The sequence below is a fragment of the Gallinula chloropus genome (genome assembly GCF_964237585.1).
Source record: "Gallinula chloropus genome assembly, chromosome: 1".
Classification (NCBI taxonomy): domain Eukaryota; kingdom Metazoa; phylum Chordata; class Aves; order Gruiformes; family Rallidae; genus Gallinula; species Gallinula chloropus.
In genome coordinates, this window is record NC_140085.1 from 171,012,247 (window position 1) to 171,037,976 (window position 25,730).

The window sequence follows — 25,730 nt, forward strand, 5'->3', positions numbered from 1 at the left end:
CTCCTTGTGTAGTCTGTTCTCAGCCTGAGCTGCAGTCAAGAATAGCTTCCATGGTCAGACTTGGATCTTTCCATCTGAGCTAGTAAGCCTAGGCTTCTCTTGCAGTCAACAGACACTTCTGGAGGAAGGCTTGGCTCCTGCAGTAGATGCCTGTGATAGTTCAGATGGATTAGTACCTTAAACTAATGTCTGTTTCTCTCCACTGGCTGTAGAAAGAGCCAAATGAGGCCAGTGTAGGAGCAGATGTCCAAATGCCTGTTTGGGTATTTCTTGGAGGGACACAGTATGTGAGGCTTTTAATATAGCACTATAAATACTGCCCATCATAACAGAGCTAGTGAAGAAATGGGGCAAGAAATCTCTGCCTTAACATGGTTGATGGAGACTGCTTTCTTCTGGAGTAATGGTGGATGGGGACTGTTGGTGTGAACAGGGATTTTGGGTTAAAGTTTTCTGGTCCTGAGGTTATCAAAGCCTCCACTCTAACACTTTGTTGCTGCAGATTCGAATTTTCAGGGTTCTAGACTATGTCCAGGCAAGACAATACTGCACACCAGTCAAAGAGAGAGCTCTTTTTAGGCAGCTAGGATCACAACTTTCATATAATACAACTCCTCATGTTCATGATATGATAAATACAGCAGTATGACTATTTATTGAAACTATAGCTAAATAAAGTGCAGAAAAAAAAGAGAAATTAAAGTACTCCAAAACATATGTATCTTATAATGATCAAAGCCCAGATAGCAATGAGCAAGCCTGACAAACACTTCTGTAGTCAAATAGCTGTGCAGACATCTGCATAATACCAAGAGTACATTCTGATGTCTTTGTACTGTATTGAGATAGATCAATACGTGTCAATTAACAATTGAGCCCTTGGTAAGAAGAGTATGTATAGATAGATCTATATATATATGCATAGATAGCTTTCCTTTTGAAGAATTCAGATTAACATCTGGTGCAAAGAAATTGACCTCAATTTCTGTATCATATTAACAGTAGTCTAAAAATATTTCAAGAAGTAGAAAGAAGAAAAAAAAAAGAGGGTAATGAAGTTTCTATTAATTGTGAGGTTTTTTCTCTGTTTCCCCCCTCTTCCCCACACACACACTTATTTTATAATCCCTTCACAGATAATCTGCGACACTTTAATCTAAGAAGTCTTCAAACTGTGGGAGTTTTTTGCCCGTTGTGATGTCAGAACTGATCAGATCTGGTTGTTACGAAGATCCCACTAAGGAGTTTAGCACTAATTGTTAGAAGATGTCCATGCTTAAAAAAATTAGGCCAGTTATTGTAACCATGCTGTTAATTTCATGTATTGTTCAGAGCATGTTTCAATTGTGGGAATCAGGTGTACTTGATTAAAAATGCATTGAGGAGCTGCAGTTTTTCTTGATGTTGCAGAATCTTCTGAGCTGTAAGCAAAACCAGCAAGAGTGGGAAGGGTTAATTGTATGGGAAGCTTCATATTCAAATACTTCTCGTATACAAAATATATGTCATGCTAGAAAATATTCTATTGTCAATCCAAATAGAACACAAACTAAAATGAGATAATTGGGAAGGTGCCCATAAAGTCAGCCTGAATATATTATCACAAGTATATGTGAGATAATATTTGTTTTAAAAAGATTCTATGGCACTGTAAACTCAGTCTCATTAGAGACTGCATTTAAAAGGCTTATAAAGTTACTCATTAATGTTATCTTGTTGTATCTCCACAGCTTTTTCATTAAAGAAAATTCAGCAGAAAGCATTTTCTCCTGATAGCAGGAACCAATTTGCAATAAATGTTCTGGAAACCACTAGGGAAGCCATTACTGAGGTCTAATAAAAACAGACAAGCGTAACTTGTTCTATATTTTTGTTTCAATCACATACAGATGAGACCCCGCTCTCCACACCAACCGCAAGAGACAGCCTTGACAAACTTTCTCTAACTGGGCATGGGCAACCACTACCTCCGGGTTTTCCATCTCCTTTTCTATTCCCTGATGGATTGTCCTCCATAGAGACCCTTCTGACTAACATCCAGGTAGGCCTTTCTGTAGATCAGCTTAAAGGGATGGAGAGGAGCCAGTTGCAGATTTGTCTAAATTAATACAACCATTCTAGCTTAATCAGTTCATAAGATTATTTGGATCAACTAATTTACTGAAACTTTCCAGTAATTTAGATTTTAAAGGAACCACAGCAAACAAGTGAATTTAGAAGCTGTCAGATACAGTACATAAAAATACAGATTGTATATTAAACCACAACAGAGAATTCGATGAAAATTACATTGGTGTGTTTAACAGCATTTGTCTTAAATGGTCTTTTTATTACAGGCTAATGAAATGTATCTTACTGTTTAACTTTATCTCATTTACTAAGCAGAGAAACATTTCTTTAATAAATAGTTATTTTAAATTGCTGGAGTGCCAAGGTGGAAATGATATTTAAAGCTATTTGAAATGTGTCTCCCATAAAAGCATTCGCAAAAAGCATTTCTTTTATAAATAAGCCATTTCACTTAAAGTACTGTCTTCAAAGAATAGACTTCAAAGAGTATTACCAAATTTTCTGCAGATTTCCTATTCGGTAGTCACGATGTCTATTGTGTGTACAGTACAGCCTGATTCAAATATTATTTAAGGTATACATTAGCATGTAGCTTGGAGCCAAGATGTTAGTGTTTCATATTAGAATAAAGAATTTCTTTGTCCACAAATTCAGTGATCATGTGTTCCCCAGATGCAACTTTTGCAGCGTTACGGTTGTATGTTGCATGCAGACGGAAACGATAGTGCAGCAAATAATGCAGCCATATTGCACTCATTCCAGATAAGCCTCATCTGTGCAGCTACCAACTTCTAAAGTATTTGTCACAATATTTTTCGCTGCTTATTCCTGCAAATACATAAAATCAATTATATTATTTTCAGCAAAGGCTATGACAAAATAGGGCCAAATCCTGCTCACTTTGCTTTAAAGTTTGCATTAAAGTTTATGGCAGTTCAGACTTGCTTTATGAAAAGTATATGATCCATTCATTAGGGATGTTTTGAGATCTAATAATGAAAAAAATACTGCTATTTAAGAATTAAGTATTGCTATTTCCATCTGTTCTGAAAAAGCACATTTATGGTTGCTTTTAGTCATTCTGAGACTTTGGATCTTAAATATTTAAATCATAAACAAAGGTAATTCTGCAGTAGTTAGCATTCTTCTAACAGATCTGCTGCAATCTGTAGAGAATTAATTTTTTTCTAAAGGAAGAACTACAGTTCACAAAGTATGTAATGTTTTAGCTGTGCATGCATGTACAGGAAACTTCTCAGTAATTTTTTTGACAAATGTGTGCACTCAATGTCTCTAGACAGAAACCTAATGAGCAAAGCATTCAGCATCAACAGGTTAGCTAATCTTGTGATTGAATATGAGAGTGCCGCACTACTTCAGGATAAATGACCAGAATTAATTTGCTAAGAATGCATTCAGTTTGGTTCTACAGAAAATGTAAACATGAAATTCAGTCATTGTTTTCTTTTTTGTTGTTGGGGTTTTTTGTTGTTTGTTCTTTGGGGTTTTCTTTGTTTGTTTTTTAGTGAAATACCCTAATCATATCTGCGGTGAGCTAAACCAGAAAGCAACATTGTAGAGAAACCAGAGATGACTTTATGTATCTTCTCATTGTTCTTTTGCATTTACTGCTTACCTTGAGGTTCCACGTCATGACAAATCACCTATCAGGATAAACAGGTGGGACATAAGTCCCCACGTTGTTCATGGTTTCCACAGATCTCTGGGAATCCTTTCATATACCATCATGGCATTTTTCCGCCCCATAGTTTTAATCTATCAGGATTACATTAGGAAAAGGAAAGTAGCTAGTTTAATTTTCCCATTTATGTAGAAAAAAGTTAAGTGTTCTCTTTAAAACAATAGAGTTTATTACATTAACCTATACATAAAAATGAAAGTTTCTCTAATTAATGCCATTTAAAAGGGTGTCCATATTTAGCAGTTAGTCCAATGAGAGGACGCTACCTCAGGCCCACAGATGAGTTAAATACTGTGAAACTGACACTTTCAGACTGAATTTTAGGTGTTTGACTGCAACCTCAAACTGATTAACAGGATTTTTGGAAAAAGGAAGTTCTGTATTGTGGTCCCTGCTTGCAAAAACGTTTGTGACTTAGCTAAGAAATGTGTAAGACTACCTGAAACCCTTGATGCCTTTAGCATTATGTGAGACAGAAGAACTCTAGTCACTGGGTAAAATCCTCTTTACCCTCCTTTGATTCATACGAATTTCTCCTTCCAGTACAGAGGTGTGAATTCGAAGGGGAAGTGGGGTAATAAGATCCCTCACCATTCTCTTGCTGCAGCTGTGCTAGCAATAGATCTAACTTCCTAGAAACGATCATCTGGCCTACAGTCTGTTCCCCGCCTGCAGTCCTAAGGTGCTTTTGAAACAGAAGATAGCGGAAATCCAGCTGAAGGCTAGATGAGTGGCTTTGTAAATGCTGTTCCTTTTTCCCCAAGGTCACGCATGACAAAAATACAGACGTGTCCTTTCATGGAAAGGGTGTATGTCTGCTTGTGAAATGCAGGCCTACGTCTTCATTAGGTCATGGGACTGGGGTGCATGTATGACCTGCCACATGCAGTGTAGGAGGTTGCCTACGTTTTAGGGATATGATGGTCACATGAATACATAGGCAAGCTGCCTACGACTACGCGAGTGTGTACAAACATGATGGTAGATATCTGTGCTGTGATCCCCTTGTGTACCTTCAGTTGTGTGAGGTGCAGGATCCTGAGCATCTGCATAATACAGACCTTGGGTGTCTGTAGAAGAGGTTGCAGAGCCTGTCCTGGGTCAAAGTAGAACAGGATTAGGGTAATCTATGGGCACTAGGAGCTCTAGTTTTGACCTTTGTTATGATCTCTTAATCCAGGTGACAGGAGATAGAACAAGGGGAAATGGCATGAAGCTGTGCCAGGGCAGGTTTAGATTGGATATTAGAAAAAATTTTTTTGCTGAAAGAGTTGTCAGGGCCTGGAACAGGCTGCCCAGGAAGGTGGTTGAGTCACCTTCCCTGGATGTGTTTAAAAAAAAGGGTTGATGAGGTACTTAGGGATATGGTTTATCATAGGATGGGAATGGTTGGACTTGATGATCTTCAAAGGTCTCTTCCAACCTTGTGATTCTGTGATTATGTGATTCTGTGATAAGGAGGATCCTAAACTTTTCCATGTGGAGCAGTGCTTTTGGGTACGTGAACAAAAATGTCTGAACACTTCATATTTGAAAACAAGTCTTGCAGCTGCTGAAGAGCTTAGGTAATAGAACTTGGTGCCTAGCTCTGCTTCCATTTCAGAAGGTTGAGTCATGCTTTAAAACTGGCCACTAAACACAAGTGAGTGTCTGTCTTCCATCCATACTAAAGTTAAATGGATAGTCCCAAATCAGTAATTCTTAATTTTAGGCAAATGTTAGACAAGTGTGTTTGCTACTGCTGTAACTGGGGGCTGCTAGTTAGGTTTATTTCCTTTTGAATATCACAGATACGCTTTTCTTACTTCTCCATAAATAATTATTGAAACAAAAATACAGTGTTTAAATATATGTGCATTTAAATAGGAAATAGAAACAATATACACTACCCAGAGCAACCAATGTTTATTTCTTGAGGGGGACTGCTGAAGTGCAAATAATAAAGTGTAACAAAATATAATTAAACAAATACAGACATAAAATAAAGAAATGAGATTGGGGACATATTTTCTTATTCAGATGTATATCTACACATCTAAAAAAGGCAGAGAAAATAGATTTCCCCAGAGAGCTTAAATTAAGTGATACGACTGTATCACTTATCCTTCCCTATGTACATTTGTTGATTTCTTCCAGATGAAATGATGAAAGTCTATGTGCAGCTGCAGGGAGGATGAGGGGTGATGGAAGGTGGGGTCAGAGCAAAATGCTCTGTGGATGCTAGTGAGAAGGCTAAAGAGGTTTCTGTACCCCTCACATAAGTTCATCTTTTTGAGTCATGGCCCAATTATGCCAAAGTATGTTACAACCACGGACTTGCATGATACTGCAATATTCTTGGGTAATACGTTCTTTTAAGCTTTTGGAGTCTGAATCTTTACTGTCCCCAAGCTGAATTTCTATTAATATCTAAGGGATGAATTAGTTGCACCCTGATAGCTATATTTTTCTATCAAGACTGTATTATATTGACGCAGTCGCGTTGCTAAGTATTTTTTAAGAGATATGCAAAATAAGTTGCAAGTATCCCATTGATATTAATAAAAGAAATGCATGATTACAAACTAAAATCCCCTGTGAAAACATAGCAAACTACTGGCTTTATTGCTGTGAGTCTCCTGCACTGTTACAATCTACAAATAAATACACAAGAGAAAAATACTGCAAGCATTGGATAAAGTAAAAATCACAGTTTTGCTTCACATTATTTTAATTATCTTATGCTGAAATTTGAGAGAATTATTTTATTTTTCACAGAAAGTATTAATGAAAAAACGTCATTTATACTTGCACAATATTTCTTCAGCTGTGCTAGAGATATTCAATCTGCGTTATTACAAAAATGTCTTTCTGGAGTCATCTGTAGAGATACTCAAGCTGTGGTATCTTACGGTGCTTATGTGACTAAGTCAGCAGTCAGTTGCAAATAGCAAATACTCAAACATTAACCTGTGAAGTTAAGTAAAAACGTGTGTATTGAGGGGTTTTTGCCAGTCTTTCACTGGATGGTTTCAATGATGAAAGCATACAAATGTTATTCAATTTCCTGACTAAAAGAGATGTTATTTTAAACTATTTTCACCATTAATAGTTCGTATTGCAAAAGGGAGCCCCTGAACTACAAATCTGTGGAAGGTGGGGAGTTTGACTAGGAAAGCTTTGCTTTGTGCTTACCTTGTCCTTCTAGTTTTCTTTTTTTACTAACTCTGGGTGATTGTTGGAAAAAGGATATGGTCTTCTAGAGAGACCACCATACTAGCTAGTAAGGCCATGTTGATGTCACACGTAACTGTGTAGCTAACGAATTTAAGTTAGAAAACACTGTAGGTGTAGCTAGAAGGAGAAGGAACTTCTATATACCTTCTTCTCCATTCCTTTCAAAACAGGCATCACATTGCTTGCATTAAAATAAAAAGAAAAAAATGACAGGTAATACTGGCTTTAAGACTGAGTTGAGGATTGATATGTATATAATTTCTATAGGATCAGTAGAATGCCCTAATGTGATGGTGGGTTTGGGTACATTGGAGAATGGAAGGAAACACTAAGCATGTATCAACTTAACTTTTTATCTGGAACATTTTTGAAGAATCTATCAGTGTAAAATATTAAAACAAGAACATCAGAGTACAAAATCAGAATGAATTATACATTTCCAGGAGAAAAATGTCTGGGTTTTTTTTATTACATTGAGGTAAGAATAATAAAGGAATAAATTCACAGTGGCACAGAGTGGAAGAATGGCATGCCATGTTTAAAGCCTGGCTCCAGATAGAGCCATACTGTATTAAAAACAAATCTGGAACCTGAGCATGTTCAGTACAATTATCATTATCCAGCCTCCATAACATCTGACCTTCCCTAAAGGGAAATATTTTCTTTTTGTTAATGTCCTGTGTTGCACTGCATTTCCCATTGTCATTGGCAGCATATTGATTTAATATCAGGTTAGAGGATTAGCCATAGCAAATACAAGTTGGACATACTGTATTTTGTATAATCTTTTACAGCTGATCCACTGGGAGAATTAATAGAATTTCATGCAACTCTGAAATTGCTATTCCTGTTCCAAGGGGCACTGATGATTTTTAGATGCTGTACTTTTTAGTTGTTTTTCTCACCCCCTTCTGCACTGAATACAGGGAGACATTGAATGTTTCCAGTATTTTTGCATTAGAGCTGTCATTGGCAGTAACAACACTTTTGCATATGCATCAGTTTGGCTCTTGTGCAGAATTTTTTTCACATTGGACGCCTACTGATGTGCACTGATTTAACTTCTAAAAATGAAACTTAATTTTGTGTAGCTTATAAGTAGTCCCTAGTGGGTCTTGGCTCCAAAAAGCTAATATTTTTCAGACATAATCAGCAGCAATAGGTAATGTATTACCATTAGCTACGTTAGCAGCAAGTACAAAAAAAAAAGGTTGGGGGAAGAAGCGCGGTGTAGAAATTCAATAGAAAATGTAAAATGCTTTTAGCAGCCCCGTACTTCGCAGCAAATCTTAATATAAAATTACACACATCAGTGTTGCGCTCTAGCATTATTCTCCATGTTTATTCATAATGATTGTTTCATATTTAAAGAACACCAAAATATTGTGTTTTGTCAGCCAAGGACAATAATAGTTTAATAGTAATTTATTTTAAACTGCTACTGATAATACAACCAATCAACACATTAAGTGGTGCCAGCATTGGCATCTTGCTAAATAATCTCTAGGCTTTGCACTGAGAGTACATCTTTCAAAGATAAGTCAACAAGAGCAATCAGAGCAGAAAATTAGAATTTGGTATCTTAGAATTAAAATACAGCTAAACTAAAGTTTTAATTGGGGTGATCTAAAAGGGCACTTGATGTAATGATCTCTTTCATTTGTTACTAATTGTTTGTTCCTGATGAAGAAGAAACATGTACATGAATGTAGTTGAATTGAGTAAAGATGGCAGTTGCTTTAGCAGCTCGATTTTATTGTTAAACAAGATGGATTGTAAGAATTTGGGAGGAAGGTGTTTGCAGCCCTAAACTTACTTGAAAATAAAGTTTTCATCAACAAATACTTTTCATGTAATTTCATTTGGTTTGGATAAATCACGTGTTCCAGTAAGTGATGAATTGGAGGAGGTTAAATATTCCAGAGTTTAAGCATAAGGCAAAAGCAGGTATCGATAAACTAGTCCTAATTCAATTTCCTATTATTTCAAATGCATCCTGTATAGAAATCATAGTTTATGATAATTGTAAATGTTGAAGAATATGATGGGGGAAGGGAACAGAATTCAGGTGGGGTCTGGTTTTTTTTTAAATAGACTACAAAGTCTTTACAGATATTTCAAGTTGTGTTTTACTTTGAATATGTCTGTAAAGCTTTCTGTTTAGCTTTATGTGGTTTTCTTTAGTAGTCCTCCAGGTATAACACTCAATAAAAAACACCTTTGTGTTTAAGCTATTTTAAAATAACATCTGATTCTTTTAAAGAGAACCGCTAAAACTTTAAATATATTTGTAAGAACATTTGCTGTGTTACCATTGTTAGATATTTTCAAATTTGGTTCTGTATTTATGTAGTGCATATCGTTTTGGTGACCATCTGGGCCTTGCAGTCGGAAGGTGTTGAGTTCTTCCAGCTCCTGTGGACTTTAATAGATTGAAATGTAATAGACCTGCAAAGCATTAAGCTCGGAATGACACAACACTTGAGGCAACAACTAAGTTAAGACAGAGGATGAGTATTACTGAAAATAACAGGTTCTGAAAACAGACTTAAAAGAGGAGTTTGAAGGATGCAGATTTCAAAGCAGGCATTGGCATTGGGAAGAGTAGGGGGATAAATGTGCACACACTCATGAAAAATACTTTATTCCATTTCTCAACGTATCATCATGCTAACTTATTTTTCCATTCATTTTTGAAGATATTTTAAACAATTTTAGTGAAAAACCCATGAAACCCAGAACTTAGAAAACATGCCTGAGGGGTGAGGAAGCTTACTTGGGAGTTGAGAGACGTGATTTCATGTCTGTAGTGTGTTTATTCTAAATCCAGGTCTTGAGTGTGAACCTTTTATCTGCTGGCTGAATGCTTCCCTAGCAGAGCTATTGGGGAGTACTCTTCAGTCTCTCTTGTTGGCATTGTTTTGCTTTATATCAGTAATTAAATCTCTGTTGGGTCAAATTATCTCTACAGTTAAGTTGTCAGGAGACTTTCCTAGGATACCAGAGAGTTAGGTTTGTATCCATGGAGGTTCATATATGCATGCCCATGCTTAATTACCTACTCTATTTTGATAGCTTCAAGAGGAGAGATTCAGATGTAGATCTAAAAGCCCGATGGCCAGGCATCTAGAAAATGGAAAGGGAAATGTTTCCTTTTTCCATGGTCATTTATTTCAATTCCATTTCTTCTCCTCTTTTTCATACTGTATCTTAGTGTCCTCACTATCTGTTAGCTGTTCCTGGATCTTCCTGTTTCCTTTCAAAAAAGAAGGAATTGTGAAGTTGAAAATCTGAAGAGAAGTTTATAATAGGCTGATAGAATAACAACAAAAAACACATAGTGTATTTCAACCGTCCCAGGTCAAGAAATTGAGACATGATTGTGTTTTGCTCCTTGCTATGAGATAACAGTTGTACAAGGTCAGGGAATGGACGTTTTGAAACAGAGATATTTTCTTGCTTTGTAATGGACCTCTGCTTAGCATTCCAATAACCCAGTCTTCCTTGGAAACTCTTTGAAATACGGAAATATTTGAAAATAATAATAATTAAACCCATTAGGGAGCAAAATGGCAAGCCTTTAAAAGAGTCTTTCTCCCTTTGGTAATTTCCATTGGCTTGAGTTATGCTCGAGATTGAATTTGCCATTCTGTGGATGATGTGATTGTGAGACTGCCAATTCTTTTTCAGTGCAACAGCTTTTTGTTTGTGTCACAGGCAAGTGCCTGATGAAGGCTTGTGTCTTTTATCTCTTACAAAGAATAAATCTATCCCTATATCATTTTCACGTTAGTTATATGCCCAGTCAAAGGTGAGTTTGTGTTTTCTGGGAAAGCCCACCTGTTAAAATTAATTCCAGTAAAGATATGCTGCTGATAATTGGGAGGCTTTGACCCAGTAACAGGATTATTCAAAATGTAAATTCTCATATCACTAATCAAGTAAAAAATACAAAAGTTATTTATTATGATGTCAGCTGTTATAACATGCTTCAAACATAATCCAACTTTATCTTTGAACAGGGTCTACTAAAGGTTGCTATAGACAATGCCAGAGCTCAAGAGAAACAGGTCCAACTGGAAAAGACAGAGCTGAAGATGGAGCTCTTCAGGGAACGAGAACTGAGGGAAACACTTGAAAAACAGTTGGCTGTGGAGCAGAAGAACAGAGGTATCTTAATTAAACAGACATAAACACCTTGTAATTTATTTCCTTAGGAAGCCTAATTTTTTATCAAACACCTGTGTTTGATCAAAACTTTTCCACCTTACCTTATGTCCAGGCTGCCTGCAAAGAAGAAGTTTTACAACCCTGAATGTGCGTAAGATCTTAATGAGATTTAGAACAAGGATCTTACTTTTTCTCAATTTTTTTTCATCACTTGTTACATCAGTAATACACAACACAATTATAAATACCATCGGTGCTGTTATGGACTTTGGCAGGTTGTAATCATTATGGCAGAGGATATCTACTCAATAGAAATATAATTTTTTATCAAATGTAAGGATCTGAAAGGTTTAAGAAACTCTTGTCTCTGTTCTTAGGTACTAGGATCATATATTGCATCTTTAGGCAAACTGCATGTAATAAATAGATAATAGTAATATGTAAGCCTTTTATAATGCATAGTAGGTCAAACACATGTTTGTAGAAGGAACAGTTGAGGTTCTTCTTGATAAGGCAGCAGCATTAGCAGCATTTCAAACAGTAACATCAGCCCACTGTAAGGCATACACATGAAAAATATTTTTAAATAATTTCATTGATGGTAAAGGTAAGGCAGTTTACAGTGATTTGCATTAACTATTTGCATCACAGGCATGTTTCCATCTTTCTTTATGGGCCCATTTTTCTGTATATGTATGATTTGCCCTTTAATAGCATCTAATTACATTGCAAGGGTCAGTTAACCTGTGGGGTTCCCTAAGTGTTTAACACAGACCATGACAAGTCAGATAGGTGCTTTCGCAGGGGTATATCTATAACTCTTTGCTTGTCCAGTTTAATTTTCTGGGAACCAGCTAAATAGGAAATCCTGAGAATACTTGGATTCATAACTAGTTTCATTGTATCTTTAACTAGCCTGCTGGAAGTAAGTACTCAACACAATCCTGTTTTATTCCTTCACCCATTAAAGGGTAGGACTGCTGCACTGTGAATTTCCTTTGTTTTTTTCTTTATTTTTGAAATTACATTTTAAAACAGTTAGTTACTCTTAACAATTACCACAGCTGTGCAATGACTCATCCCTTTGTCCACAACTGGCCTGTTTTCCTCAGTACAATTGCACTGCTTACACTTTTAAATGAGTTTTGTAAAAGAGATTGGTTATTCTTCACATCCTTCTACCTCTGTCTCTCACAACCACTGAAATATGTATTCCTTTTTTAGAGTTAGGGAATCACATGCACAAGAGAAGTTGGGGGGCGGGTGGGAGCCCATCTGACCTTACTTGAAATTTGCCATCCAGAAGCTAAGCACCTCATTTAAGCTACTGTAAGTTCTCTTTTCTGTCGGTAAAGGAAGAGATTCATGTATCCTGTTCTCAGACAGGTAGGAGGGGTCAGTTACATTGCAAAGACTTCTTTCTGTTCCCTCCAGAAGGAATATATTTCACTAGGCTGGACTAGATACATACGTTTCAAGAAGTTAAAATTGGAACAAAAAAATTTCATTTAAAGTTGTATGTCAGGAAAGAGCATGTGATAGTACTTCTTTGGTTTAGGGTACTGAAAGAATAGAAAATGTTATTTCAGCACAATTAACTGTTTTTTTATATATATCCATATAATGATGATATTGCAAGGGTAAGAGTCGGACCAAAGAGGAATGAACACCTAATGGTGATTCGCAGCAAAGCAAATATAATGAGGATGGCTATGTCTGCTAGTGAATACTTCTGTAAAAAAGAAAGAAAAGTAATGGATCATCCTTTAACATGAACAGATCTGGGTAGGAGAGAAAAAATACTGCCAAATTATATATTATGAGAATTTATTCTTAATTAAAGGTAGAAAAATACATAGGAGGCTTTGCCTATTATTAGTTTTCCAGACAGCAAGTGTCATGTCTTAAAAAACCCTTCACATGTCTTAATGGAAGCATAAGTAAGGTGGGAGAAGTGTACCATAACCCTGTTAAGAGAAACCATATGAAAAAAAATGAAATACAGTAAAAAGCTACAGCATAGAAACACAAGCCACTGTGCACATACAGGTCAAAACCCATTAGGTGGATGTGATATTCGGTGTTAGGCAGCATCTACCTTTTGTTCATCATATTAACACAAGTCAAATATCTTTTTAGTGGCGACATCTGAATATTTTTGCCTTTGTTTTTCATATACAATAATTTCACAGCTGCTACTGTATGTTCTGCAGAGCTCCTTATTTACTGTACTGTTTTTTCCTTCTTTGCAAATATTCCAATTAGTGATTCCTACGGCTGTAGGATGTGTCTCATCAACTGGTGAAAGTAGGATAATATCTCTTCTGTGAGCAGCTACACAGTACGGGCTTGCTAATTCTGGCTCTGACTGCTGTAGTCACATCTACAATGTGTCAGCCATGATGACATTTTAATTCAGAAAGCAACATATGTTTCCTTCTCATTTATTGCAATCACTTTCAAAGTACTTATAATGAAAACATTAAAACCGTGCAATGATTCAAAATGTATTTAGTTTAGCCTTTGTATAGATACTAGATGTTCTTTGATAGTATAAGCTAATTAGCCTGTAAAGTAGTTGGTACTATAGAAAATGAAAAAGAACCAAAATTCCAGTCTTAGATGTAAATTATGGAACTATTCTGACAACAGGATATGTGCTTACATCCATTTTGTGTCTGAACAGTTCTGTATAGCAACACTGAATATCTAACATCACCGAAAAAGTAGTTATTCTTAGCATATACATTAAATAGTAATAACTGACAGTTCCCTTTAAATGTTTCATTATTCTCATTCTGTGAAGGATACCACCATCACAGACTACTGGAAATTCGGAGTATGAACTGGTGGAAGCATATTTTTACCTTTTCCAGAATTCATCCCTAGGCATGTACCAGAAATTACTTTGGAGTGAGACACAGGGCTACATAGATCTTGGAAGTCAAACCTAGTATGACCTAGTATCTGGTTTTGGTAAAGATAAATCCTTTAGCACGTGTAAAGAATTCTTTAGTTAGTAGTCTAGTAGGTTTTTTTAAATTTAGTGGCAAATAACAGACTCTGCAGGAAAGAGTTATCCAGGTGAATCTTGTGAGAAATAAGATTCTTATGTGCACATCCCTGAAAAGCCTAAATGTGCTATGTAAGAAGGGTTGGGCTGCAGTGGCAAAGATAATGATATCACTGAATAACATACAGAACGGTAGGGGTTAGAAGGGACCTCCAGAGACGATCTAGTCTAAACCTTCTGCTGCAGCATGTTGCACAGGACAGTGTCCAGGTGGGTTTTGAATATCTCTAGAGAAGGAGACTCAACAACCTCTCTGGGCTGAATGCTCTAGTGCTCTGCCACCCTCACAGTAAAAAAGCCTTTTTTTTTTATGTTCAGTCAGAACTTCCTGTGTTCCAGTTTGTGCCTGTTGTCCCTTTGCCTGTCACTGGGCACCACTGAAAAGGGTCTGGCCCCCTCATCTTGACACCCTTTAGATATCTATAAGCATTGATGAGATTCCCCCACCTAAAAAAACTCCACCCCAAACAAACAAAAAAACTAACTCCACTGAAGTGGAGCTTCAAAGAGTTCCTTATGCCTGTTCCTCTCCATGGAAATCTTTAGTAAAAGATGAAAGATTTATATGATCTGAAGTTTTATATGAAACCAAAGGGTATATATATATATATATATATATATATATATATATATATATACACACATATATATATATGCTCCAGGACTTGCATAATTTCTTTAGAGGCTTGCCTTGGCTTTTATTGAGTATAAAAATGTGATTGCTTTACCCTTTTCCACCGGGAATGTAACCTCTGATATGTTCCTTCCATTTAGAATTATGCAAGTCTTACGTTTCTGGTTTTAAGTCACTGCTAACATAGAAGAGAAAATAGTGATGAAGTTTCTTTTAAACAGCCCTTGTATGATCCACTTAAACCTCAATCTTGCAATCTCTTCCTTGTAAAATAGGAACTGAAGATATATATGGAAAATATTTTTCTAAATTAGGGCCTTCTAGTTCTTAATTTTAAAATTTTCTTTCCTTTCCTAATATTTTCCCTGAAATTTGACAATGCAAAGCAATATTTACTTGGCTGGAGGACCCAGGTATTTCAGCTGTACAGGGTTTGCTATGGGTTCTTTAAGGTTGGTTGGCTGAGGAGACAGAGAGCAAGACAGCAAGAAAAAGAAAAGGAAGGACATAGGGAAATCTGGGTAAGAAATAAACACGGGGAAGAGACTGGACACCAGGAGGCCAGATATAGTCTTGAAGTGTCAACAGCTTAAATGGGAGTTAGAAGGCTCAGGGCCTTTGCCTAAAGAATGGGGACAGGAGCAGGGTGGAAGCCGAGCTCCTCCTGCAGCCCTGGCACCCAAGCAGCCAGATCTCCCTCTTGTGGGAGAGAAGCTGCAGGCAGGCAAGATCTTCATCCCTGTGAGTACACTGTGTGTTATGGTCCATTTCATAGTGGTGGGCTTAATCCTGAAAAAAAATGCACCTTGCCTCCAGTGATAGAGGCATATGTATGTCAGGTGATGCAAAAAGTACATTTCATTGCCAGTTCTAAGGTTTTCTGATTTGGACATTCATGGATTCTCATCTGTTTACTTAAAAAATAAATAAATTGCTATATCTGAATATCACCTACAGTTTTCAATATCATGGTGTAAATAGTGGCTCTTAAAATATCCTACTGTGATTCCAGCAAGTAATTCAAGTAATTGAAGTTGGTATTTTGTAATAAATCTATTTATATGAACTGTTGCAGTTATGTTTTTTTCTCAATACTCTTAATAGGCAAACATGTAGCCAAGTTTCAGATCCAAATCTGAGTATGCTGATTTTCTTTCTTTTTCCTAGCAATAATTCAGAAAAGGCTAAAGAAGGAAAAGAAGGCAAAGAGGAAATTGCAGGAAGCACTTGAATTTGAGACTAAGCGACGGGAGCAAGCAGAACAGACACTGAAACAGGCAGCTTCAACAGATAGTCTCAGGGTCCTAAATGGTAAGAAGCCAATAGTTGCCTCTGTATCATTAACTTGCAATTTAAGTGCCAAAAGAAGCTGTTATATTGAAAATTTGTAATGTGATGGGAGGGAAGGAAAAAAAAGAAAATCTCTTTTCTTCCTTTCATTCAAGTGGTGCCTCTCTCTTTATTGTTTTGTTACTTTGAATAGTTTGTGCAAATAAACTCACTGGAGGGAAAGTCCAAACTAGGGCAATTTTATATTATTAGCTTGAGAAGTCAATTTTTTTTTTCTTCTTTTTCTCCCCCCCTTTATGCTTGAAAAATCTATTGCTCATTAATCTTCCTAGTCTAACAAAAAATTGTCCTGGCCTCCAGTCATTGTTCAACATTAAAAAAACTGACAAAGGTTGATTGTATTGTAATTCAGCATTGGAGTAACAGGTTGTAAAAAGGGCTATAAGAATCAAATGAAATATGTGTCAGTCTTACCTTTCTATGTTTCTAGACTCTCTGACCCCAGAGATAGAAGCTGACCGCAGCGGGGGCAGAACAGATGCTGAAAGGACAATACAAGGTAGGAATTTGCAAAAGGCTATAAATCTAGATCTTGCTATATGAGTTTTTCCTCAGCTTTAGACTGCTATTCAAGCATGTAGCCTACCATCTGGGCCACATCAAAACAAGTTCAAACAAGGTCAAGTTCATCTTGCTTGTTTATAAGAGAGAATACATTTCTGTGCTGATAGATTTTCTTTAAATTAATAGGTCATTTCTGTTTATACAGAGCAATTAAGGAAGAATAATTAATTTGAAGCAATATTGGGTTGAATCTCAGACATGCTGAATGCAGTTTTTGTGAATAGGTGTAGTTTTATTTGAGACAACAAGGTTTTTAAAGGTATATTTGAAACATTTTTGTCCTTTTTACTAAATAAATGGCTAAACCTAATGGGTAACATTCAAGGCACGATGAGAATTTCATAGCTAATATTCAGTGGCAGTTACTGAAAGGTATGTTTTAATAAGTTACTCTAAGCATTAATGATAAATAAACCATTTATTCCCTTCTTGGATTTTTCATTTACCATATCCCATTATTTACATTTTAATAAAACAAATCTGCTGAGTAAATTTATACATGAAATACTAAAGAGAGCCATATTACTTCCCCTGTGAATCTAAATGTGTGTGTGTATATATATATATTGCAAACACTAAGATATCAGTAAAGAACAAATTTTTAAGATAGTATTTATGTTGTAATATCTTCTCCAGTCTACAGGCTAAATCTACCTACATGAATACTAACCAGTAAAAATAGCATTTGTTCTCAATTGTAAATGAAGATGCATTTTTCAAAGGCAAGCCTAAAATGATTAGCTCCAGTAATCACTCTCAATTGCCTTTATTTTGTATTTCGAAGTCAATCATCTTAACAGTACCATTTGACATCTGTGTGTTATTTAATCACTCCTTCTACCTCCTAAAGAGTTGTTACTGGTGTGCCACAAGGAAGGAAGCTGTAACAACAGAATAAAAAGTCAACAAGCTTTTAATGCATTGAGCATATAAACAAATACAAAAGAGACAATAAGTTCTTATGAAAGATAAGTGCATGTATATAAACAACACCATTTAGATTTAAAGCAAGTTATGTCTGCAAAGCCAATAACTCAGAAGTTGGAATATACCAGATTAAACGTTGCCTAGGAATTGGTGTACATGTTACATTTGTTATTCCAGAACCCTCCTTCCCTTTCCATAAAATGTATGCCTTATTCAGACTACCATTTGATGTAATTTGTTCAGTAAGAATCCAGTCATTATGTCGTTTTGTTACAATCCCGTTGTTTTGTTGGTGCAAAGGAGGACTTCTGATTTCTCGGGAGGCACATTCTGTTACACTACTCACTGCAGTACTACCCGAGCTCTTCACAAGCATTAATGACTTTATGTTCAGAGCAGTCCTACAAGAAAGTGAAGTTTGGAGTGTTCCCATTCGAAAACTGGTAAATGGGCTCGCAGAAAGATTAAGGTGACAAACTGCTTAACTTTTTGAGTTGCTAGGGCCTATTTTTTTCAGGATACTTTGCATTTTTGGCAAATGAATTCAGTATATTTAAAAACGCTGTTCCTGTTGAATTCAGTTTCCTTTATGGGCTGAGATACCAAGCTGGATAGTTATAAAAAGAGAAACACATAATTACTGAGTATTTTGGAAGTATGTATTCTAAAGGACTTATCACAAACTACATAAGAACAGCACTTCAGCTTTCTAACCATGATTATCCATTCTTTCCCAGCTATCCTCTGCCTACTTATGCTAATTTCATATATTTCAATTTCTGCCACAAATCACAGAACCACAGAATCATAGGATCATAGAATCATAGAATAGTTTGGATTGGAAGGGACCTTTAAAGGTTATCTAGTCCAACTCTCTTGCGATGAGCAGGAACATCTTCAACTAGGTCAAGTTACTCGGAGCTCCATCCAACCTGACCTTGAATGTTTCCAGGGATGGGGATTAGATGGGATTCCTTGATGTTTCCAGGCAGAAATGCCCTTTCTGGGCAACCTATTTCGGTGTTTCACCACCCTCATTGTAAAATAAATTCTTCCTTACATCTAATGTCAATCTACTCCCTTTTAGGTTAAAAGCATTTCCACTTGTCTTACTGCAACAGGCCCTGCTAAGAAGGTTTTTCCCTATCTTCTTATAAGTCCTGTTGAAGTGTTGAAAAGCTGTAATAAAGTCTCCCTGGAGCCTTCTCTTCTCCAGGCTACACGACCCCAGTTCCCTCAACCTTTCCTTGCAGGAGAGGACCTCCAGCCCTCCAATCATTTTTGCGACCCACCTCTGGACTTGGTCCAACAGCCCCATGTCTTTCTTGCACTGGGAACCCCAGAGATGGACACAGTACTCCAGGTGGGGTCTCACAAGATCAGAGTAGAGGGGGACAATCACCTCCTTCAACCTGTTCGCTATGGTTCTTTTGAAGTATCTCAGAATATAATTGGCTTTCTGGGCTGCAAGCACACCTTGTTGGCTCATTTCCAGGTTTTCATCCTTAGTATCCCCAAATTCTTCTCTGCAGGGTTGCTCTCAATCCCTTCATCCCCCAGCCTGTATTGATGCTGAGAGTTGCCACAACCCATTTGCAAGACTTTGCAGTTGTCCTTGTTGAACCTCATGAGGTTCACATGGGCTCACTTCTTAAGCTTGTCCAGGTCCCTCTGGATGGGATTCTGTCCCCCAGGTGTGTCAACTGCACCACTTAGCTTGATGTCACCTGCAAGGTCTTAGCAAGTTCTAAATCAAGGTCTAAATCAAGGTCTTACAAGCAACATTGTCAGTAATAATGACCTTTCCTTGATTTATCTTTCCAAGGTGGTGCAAGGAAAAAAAATCCCACCAACCCACAGATGATTAATTAAAAAATGATCGCAATTTTTTCTGATCGAGATATTGGATCACATTGCAAAGGCAAACTTGATTCTGACATTCTCTACTTTGCAGTCTTAACATATAATTTAAAAAGTTGTTATTTTAAGGAAAAAGAAGCAGCAAGAAATAGATTTGCAATTTCCTGTTGTTTAATGTATCCAGTTTAATCATCATGTAATAGTCCAGAACTTCTAGATCTACCACAACAGGTAATCCTATAACACACATGTAACTGTAGGAGCTTATCGTTGTTTTGGGTCAGCTATTACAGGCTGACAGGTTTCAGAAATAGTTCAAGAAATACTCAATAACAGATGAGTATTGCTAAGTGTCAGGAGTCTGTGTTCACTTCCAGTGTTGGAAGAAGGATTCCCTTTCACCATGAACTCCCATTCCTCTGTGTCCCCCTTCGTACATATCCTCGTTACTCCCGTACCTTTGTGTCCGAGTTCCTCCTGGTTTCTTCCTCCTCACTCCAATCCCAGCTTTTGTCAGTAGCTAATCTCACTCTTTCCTTACTGTACATTACATTGTGTTTCTTTTTTCCAATTTCATGTTCTTCCATCCTTCTCTTCTGAACTCAACTTCATGCCACCCTTATTAGTTCTTTAACTGCAAGCTCCTTCTCTTCTCAGTGCCCCCCAGCCCCCTGCCTCTGTCTGATCCTTTCTGTTGCCTCCTCTTCTTGTCCAGCCATTTGGAGAGTCCATGTTGCATTGACATTCCTCGCTACCAGCCTTTCCTGTTTGATACCACATCTCTCTCTGTATTCTCTGCTTCCCCTAACCTCCCCATTAGCTAATGTTCCCTAATGCTTCCAGTACACATTCTGTTTCTAATTCTGCATCTGTCTGGGTATCAGGGAGAGGAACACTGAGAGAAAACCATAAACAGTTTCTCTGTTCTTATCTCAATATTTAGCATGGCAATTCTTTGCAGAAATGAGGAGAGTTGCAGGAAAATAACTTCTTTGTTCCTGCAGCACCAGGATAAAGCATGCTTAGTACAGATGGGCTCCTTGGAGAATTTAGCTGCAAAACTCTAGAGAGGCTTTCCAATGGGTAAAACTGGGATTTTTTTTCTGTACTTCCTTGAATTTTTATCAGGCAACAATGACTATGTATTTTCCAACTTTGCAAAATTTCAATTATGTCTGTGCATTTTATCTGTAAATGATATTTGGTATACTCTATTATGCAGTATATAATGATTATTATATAGAAAATACAAAACATTCCATAATAAAGAATATAATACAATCTCTTTCATGTTTCAAGTTCTGGGAAAAAATTTACTCTCTAGGGAAAACTCTTTTCTTATTCCTCTCAAAAATATATCTGTTTCTCAGTATCAAAGCATGTCCAGGGTAATAGTCTCTTTATCCACAATCTTTTTTTTTCCCCAGCTTACTGTATTAAGCATGCTATGCAACTCTGCAACTAAGCAAACAAGAGTAGGAGAGCTGAGTGTTCTGTGGGGAAGTGAAATAATTGAAATACCAAGTGTAATTTCAGCAGTGAAGAAAATATTAAGCAGGGGAACAATAATTAGATGTAAAGATTTTATATACTATTTATTATAAATAAAAGGATACTTGTTGACTTGAAGTTATATATAATGTTGATATTGTGACTAAGGAATAGGACTAATTTAAGCATAAAAGATAACTGCATTTGTCCAATAAGAGAAGTATGTTCTGTTCTATTTTTCATCATGTAGCACTCATTCAGATTCGCTTTCAATTCATGTAACGACTTTAATAAAATGGGAGAGACAATAAAAAGAAATCTGAATATGAAAAGTAGCAATACAGGATATTTTAGGGTTGGGTTTGGTTTGTTGGGTTTTTTTCAAAACACTGGGTAGGTAACAGTTTGCTGGAATATCTTTAAAATGCTAACAAATTATCATAAATAACCCATTTGTGGGTCTCATTATTTTTTAACAGATGCAAACAGATACTCAGCTATTAGGAACTGGTGTAGACACTGGTTTTAAATGTTTTCTTTCTTGCTTCTGTTTAAAATAATAATAAAGCAGATTATCCTCTTCTTCATACATATTGTAGGTTCACTAGATGCCTATGCCTAGCTCCCAATCCGGTTTCCCAAGACCCCCTCATCCCACACAAAAAGGTACCATACAAAGATAATGTTTGACTTTTATATACTGTTTTGTTACCAGACCTCTTATTAAGCACTAGAAAAATGACATTTACTGCCGCTCTTACTCTCTTATTTCCTTTGACTTTTTCTTCCCCATCTGGTTGCTTACCATGTATTTGTCTGCTTGCATTATTAATTTTCCTTTTCCTCTACTAGTCCCACATTCCCAATTTTCTGCCTCCCAGTAGTTTCCCTCCCAAGTCCTGTAAATTCATCTTCATTCCATTTAAACACCACTCCCTTTATGCATTATCTAAAATCCTCTAAAATTGTTCTACGTCTGTATTGCCTTCCCCATTGACCATTCTCTTCAAATAGTAACCCTGTCATCTCTTCCTTTTCCCAAATCACTCCCAGATTGTTTTGTGCTTTTCTCCCAAAGCTGTCCTTAAAAGAATGGGAAGCTTAACCAAATTTTCTCTCTTTCAGGCTGCTATTTTTTCTGTCTTCTCAATTCCTTTCCTATTTTCTAGCAATTGCCTCAGCCTGAACTTTTTCTACCAATTAATTTCCAACTTCTAGATTTCATCATTCCATCTGCTTCTGAAACCAGCTCCATTTTCCACTAAGAATCTTCTCATCCTGTTCAGTTCCCATGAATTCCCAAGCCTATCTTTTTTTTTTTTTTTCTGTAAAATGTCTGGTTTTGTTCCAAGAGACCCTTTGCACATTGCCTGTCCTCAAAACTTTCCTGTCCTATCCCACTCTTTCAGTCAATTGTTCCCTAAGTATGCGTTCTCCTCTTGAAAAATTTCGATCCTTTTGTCAATCAAAATTTCATACCTCAGTTCCTTATTCTGCTGCAAATATTTTTGTCCTTCTAGCACATTATCCTTTCTCCAAATAAGTCTGCTATCTTACTCCCCTGTGCCTTAGCCCTTTCCCACCGACTGTTTCTTCTTGCCTTTTTCTAGTTCTCCACCTCTTCTGTAGGCTCTTACTAACTGTGCAGTTAAGTGTAATGCTAATTGGCTTCAGAGTGAGCTTTCGTGATGTAAGAAAAAGAGACACTCAGCTACCACGCACACAAAAGCTTCACAGAATCACAGAATGTTAGGAGTTGGAAGGGACCTTGAAAGATCATCTAGTCCAACCCCCCTGCCAGAGCAGATTCACCCAGACTAAATCACACAGGAACACATCCAGGCTGGTTTTGAATGTCTCCAGAGAAGGAGACTCCACAACCTCTCTGGCCAGTGCTCTGTCACACTCAACAGTGAAAAAGTTTCTCCCTACATTCACATGGAACTTCCTATTCTCCAGCTTGCACTGATTGCCCCATGTCCTGTCTCTGGCCATCACTGAGAAGAGCCTGGCTCTGTCCTCCTGACTCTTGCCTTTTATAGGGCCCTTCCAGGGCTGCCTCACAGAAAGGACTAGGCAAGAGATGAAGTTGGGCAAATCCAGGAATAGAAAAAGAAAGCAACTGCAGCTCAGCACATTGACTGTATAGTCCTGTGTGGAGTTGCTTGTAAAGCCTTTGAAGGCTACTGAGGAATAGTGAGAGAAGTTATGATGTGACTTTGCCCATAAACAAGAACCTAGGGTGTGCTTTCTGCTGCCTAAGTACTAGGGAGAAGCTGCCCTGCCGCTGTCCACCACATTAAAAAAATACTGCTTAGATACAGCTCCACCCAAGACATGACCTATATGGTTTAGCTTGTTGGTTTGAAACATGTTTAATCTATTTTTCAACAAGCTAAAGCAGTGTAATAATCTCAGCTAATGATAGCCCTTGATTCTTTCTTGCTATATTTGCATGTGAAAGATAGCTATCTGAAGGACTGCCACACTGAATAGGAATTTGTGGTGGTTCTGTGAAGCTTGTGCCCACCGTTCCATCTCTGATGTATAAATCTTGGACAAAAGCCTGTGGGAATGTGTGATGATATTTCTTATGAGATCAAAAACTTTATTGGAAAAGGCCATTATCAAGGCTGTAAAGTCAAGCATTCCAAAATTAGGAAATGGTAGAATTAAGGTTGTCTTCCGCACCTTTGTTCAACTGCCTTTTGTATGCATCACGATATAATCTTTAATTATATGATTAGATGCTGTATTTTTCACAGTACCCTGTCTCATTCAGTGGAGGGGACAAGGATATAGCTGAATAAATGGATATCTATCTAATATTTTCTTTATCTTCAGCACTCAGTGTGTGTTCTCATGCTTTATATAATACCTGGTTTATATATAATACTTTCATCAATAGACATCATGTTTTACAGAAGAGGTGTGAATGATTATCTCAATTTCTTTCATATGTTAAATCTTAATTTTGGTATTTCCTAACGGTTGAGTGTTTTGCTTCACCGTTTGAATAATGTCCTAGGTAACCTTTTCCTAGGGTTTTCTTTTTAACACATAAACTAGAAAGACAGAATTTTCACTGAGATGGCATCTGACAACCTTATGGACTTGGATCTGTAGATTCATGGTGATAAAGGTAACGAAATAACTGCTAGACTGTAATACTTTAGTATGCGCAGTGTGGTCTAAAGAATGACCATTTTTTTCAGATACTTCTTGAGATAAAAACAGTCTTGGGATACATTTAATTCTCTTGGGCACAAAATCTCCTTTTTTTCTTGCAACCTGTATCACTTTTAAGTGTCTCCATCAAACTCTCCTATTCTTGTTTCTTCCTCATCTCTGGCTTTTGCATCAGTCCTAATATCCATTTTATAATCTCTTTCTTGTCTATTTTTTGGTCTCACATTTCAATGCAAGTTTCTGTTTATATCCAGTCATAATTCCAGCCTCTAATTTTAAATTTTTATACCTAATACCCTTGTTAATCAAGATCCAGACATCTTCAGATGTCTCCTAATACTCTATCCATATGCCACATACCCAGTAATACAAAATTTCTCCAAGAAACTTCAGATTATGTTACCTGATGTTCTTGACCTGTGTTTTGTCCCTCATCTTTCCTTTTGTTCTCAACCTCTGAGTCCTATTCTTCTCAATCAGCCAGTCCCCCAGCTTCAGTTCCAGTTACTGCTAGCCAGCCGTTTTTTACTACCTCCTTTTCATGGTGTTTTCCGGTGCACTGATTTCTACGTTTCTATCTATCTGCTTTTCTGTATTTGATTCCAATTCCAACTGCATTAGGCTTCTTGAGTTTTATATGAGTTTGTTTGTAGACTTAGAGAAGATTACTGTTGGCTGCTAATCATAGATAGCACATTTTCCAGTGCAAGAATACTCTCAAATTAACTAATGACTTTTTTAAAAAGTAGTTTTCAATATCCTCTAATGATGGGACATCTATTTATTTTCTGGGTACATCAGTTCTCTTTGCAACATGTTTAACTAAAATGTCATTGGTTTGGGTTTTTTTTTAGTCTTCATTTATTTTGCCCATGATATTGACTGTGATGAGCAGCATCAAGTCCATTTATTTTTTCCATTATCCTTCCATAAAGTCCCTCCAATAATTGCATCTTTCTCACAGGGCTTCTATCTTCACATTTCTGTCTGTTCCTCTCTGTGTCCCCCTTCTTCTTGATCAAAAGCAATTCCATTTGCTCCCATAGCTCCTCAAAGACAAGGTCATCCATCTGTATAATGCTATGTAAACCGATGGTCCTATATTCTCTACAGTATTAATTGATTAAACCCCAGAAAAGAAAAGCATCTGGTTCTTTATACGTTTTATCCGTTTTTTTCTTGCCATTTTTTCTCATTAAAGCATTGTAGAAACATTATATATATGTATCAACTTGTAAATTTTGCATTTTTATTTAACTGACATTTGCTCATCAGTTGTTCCATATTTATTGCCACTTAGTAAGTACTATGGGTTTGTTGCTACTCTTTTATTATTGCGTGTGACTCCTAGCAGAAAGGTACTTGGGTTTAGTATAGAGCCAGGATTCTCAGATGGATTTATCAGGTCGTTTTCACAATGAATATACATTTTTACTTTCCCATGTGACATTTCTTCTTCTCTTCAGACCCATTTAAACAGTGTT

General features: G+C 36.8%; 1 protein-coding gene across 4 annotated transcripts in view; it reads left to right on the forward strand.

Annotated features, from left to right (window-relative positions):
* The window catches only part of DACH1 (dachshund family transcription factor 1), a gene marked incomplete at its 5' end in the record, with an annotated part of 366,559 nt that overhangs the window by 313,197 nt on the left and 27,632 nt on the right, over positions 1-25,730 (forward strand). For all 4 annotated transcript variants that reach the window (XM_084279482.1, XM_084279483.1, XM_084279484.1 and 1 more), the window contains 4 exons: positions 1,890-2,041; positions 11,011-11,158; positions 16,033-16,176; positions 16,646-16,714. In XM_084279482.1, the coding sequence (XP_084135608.1) occupies positions 1,890-2,041; positions 11,011-11,158; positions 16,033-16,176; positions 16,646-16,714 (513 nt within the window). The remainder of the gene's footprint in view (positions 1-1,889; positions 2,042-11,010; positions 11,159-16,032; positions 16,177-16,645; positions 16,715-25,730) is intronic.